Source organism: Aplysia californica, unplaced genomic scaffold (genome assembly GCF_000002075.1).
Source record: "Aplysia californica isolate F4 #8 unplaced genomic scaffold, AplCal3.0 scaffold00412, whole genome shotgun sequence".
NCBI lineage: Eukaryota > Metazoa > Mollusca > Gastropoda > Aplysiida > Aplysiidae > Aplysia > Aplysia californica.
The window spans coordinates 360,983-362,970 of NW_004797682.1; the positions used below are offsets into that span (position 1 = coordinate 360,983).

The window sequence follows — 1,988 nt, forward strand, 5'->3', positions numbered from 1 at the left end:
TGTGTGTGTGTGTGTGTGTGTATGTGTGTGTGTGACTGAGTTGGGTTTTTTTTTAAAGCGTTAATTTGTCAAATTGTTCTACTCTAAAGATATCCCGCCTAAATACATGGCAAGTCTGCGGAACGAGCCCCGCAAGATGAAGGAACTGTTGCAGTACCACATGGTTCCTGGCAAACTCGAGGAGTCTACGCTGATCGGAGACACCAATCTGGACACATTGGCAAACATGGCGCTCAAAATCAAAGTCACAGTTCTCAGAGATGTACGTTTGCTTTGCTCCCTTTTCAGATCTCCCCCTTGTGGGTGGCTGGCGGGTTCTCTGATGATGTAGTTTACACCTTCTTTCCTATCAAACATCTCTATCGTCCTTTTTTCTCCTTTTTTATGCGTGTAACTCTCTAGTTTCGCCTGTAATCTCGCATCTATATGACCTGATTGTGTTGCAAGTGCTGTAAAACTCTTAGTATACCAACTGGGTTACTTGTTTTTCTTTGAATGTATTTTAATATCCCTATTATGGTATGGTTGGCCGTTAATCCGGACAATATCATTCGTGCAGTCTTTTTTTTTTTTTTGCTGGGCTCAATAAGTAAGTCTGTCGATTCCAAAGTGAGAGGGGCAGACTCGAAAATACTCGATCTACAGGGGAGGGGGATCTCCCCCAGCCAACTCAGGCTACGCCCTCAGAAGGGCTTTTCTCCATCTACCAAAAGGTTTTTATTTCTCGTCTCCCTTAGACCACCCTCATTAACGCCTGTCTCCCTGAAGCCCACGGAGGAGTTCTTCTCTGTCTTTCTTCGGGTTGCACTCAGGAGCGCTTTTTATTCTTCCTTCTGGATTAGCCCCCTGAAGGATTTTTCCCCCGTATCCCTTCGGGAAGCCTTCATTTGGGGAATTTTCTCACGTCTTCCCCTGGGGAAGTTTTCAGATGGGCATTTTCTCAGTCCCTCTGAGTTAGCCTTCAGAAAGCCCTTTTCTCCGTCTGCCTTCGGCTGGGCTTTTTCTCCCATCTTCGCCTGGATTGGCCCTCAGAAAGGTTTTCGCCCCCATCTCCTTGGACTGACCTTCTAAAGGACTTGATCTTACGTCTTCCCCTGCGTTAGATCTCAGAAGGGCCTTTCCCCCGTCTTCACATCGGCTTGCCCTCTTAAGGGCGTTTTCCACGTCTCCCTTCGGCGTGCTCTCCGAAAGGCTTTTTTGCCGTCTCCCTCGATAAGCCCTCTCAACCGTCTCCCTCGATAAGCCCTCTCAAGGGCTTCCCCCTGTCTCCCTCCGGTTTGCCCTTTGAAAGGCTGAAGGGCTTTTTCCCCGTCTTCCTTCGCGCCCTCTAAAGGGCTTTTTCCTCGTCTTCCGTCTTCGCGCCCTCTAGAGGGCTTTTCCCCCGTCTCCTATCGGCTCGCTCTCAGAGGGGCTTTTAAGCCGTCTCCCTGGATAAGCCCTCTGAAGGGTTTTTCCCTTCTCTCAGGGTTAGCCCTCTTGAAGGGCTTTTTCCTCTTCTCCCTTTCCTACCTCCCTTCTGCTCGCCTTCTGAAGGGCTTTTCCTCCCGTCTTCCTTCGGCTCGCCCTAGATGGGATTTTCCCTCGTCTTCCCTCGGCTAAACCTCTGAAGGCTTTTTGTTCGTCCACCCTTCCAAGATGTGTTCTCTAGAATTCTTTCTAGATCTAGATTCAAGACGATCTTCTCTCGAAAGAGGATTTTTTTTTTTTTTTTTTTTTTTTGGTCATTGGGTTTCTATTGAAGACTTTCTTTGAAGACTTTCTCAGGCAGGATTTCACTGGGTCACGTGTTTCGAGCTGTCGCCCGAAAGAGGAGCCGGGTTTAACTAGTCTTACATAACAACTTCGCACGGACCTCGGAGAGACTGAAACTTTGGTGCGCATGTCTTGAGCTTGGTGAAAATACCGTACTTCCGTTCATCTTTTATTATTGAACGAAACAAATATGGACGCGATCTAAACATACACATGCACATTACACGCACGCACGC

At 48.0% G+C, this 1,988-nt stretch overlaps 1 protein-coding gene across 1 annotated transcript in view; it reads left to right on the plus strand.

The window, feature by feature from the left end:
* Nucleotides 1-89: 89 nt before the first annotated feature.
* LOC101846229 (transforming growth factor-beta-induced protein ig-h3) overlaps nucleotides 90-1,988 on the plus strand; it is a gene marked incomplete at its 5' end in the record, with an annotated part of 8,087 nt that continues 6,188 nt past the window's right edge. The window contains 1 exon segment of the mRNA XM_035971286.1: nucleotides 90-262. Coding sequence (XP_035827179.1) covers nucleotides 90-262 — 173 coding nt within the window.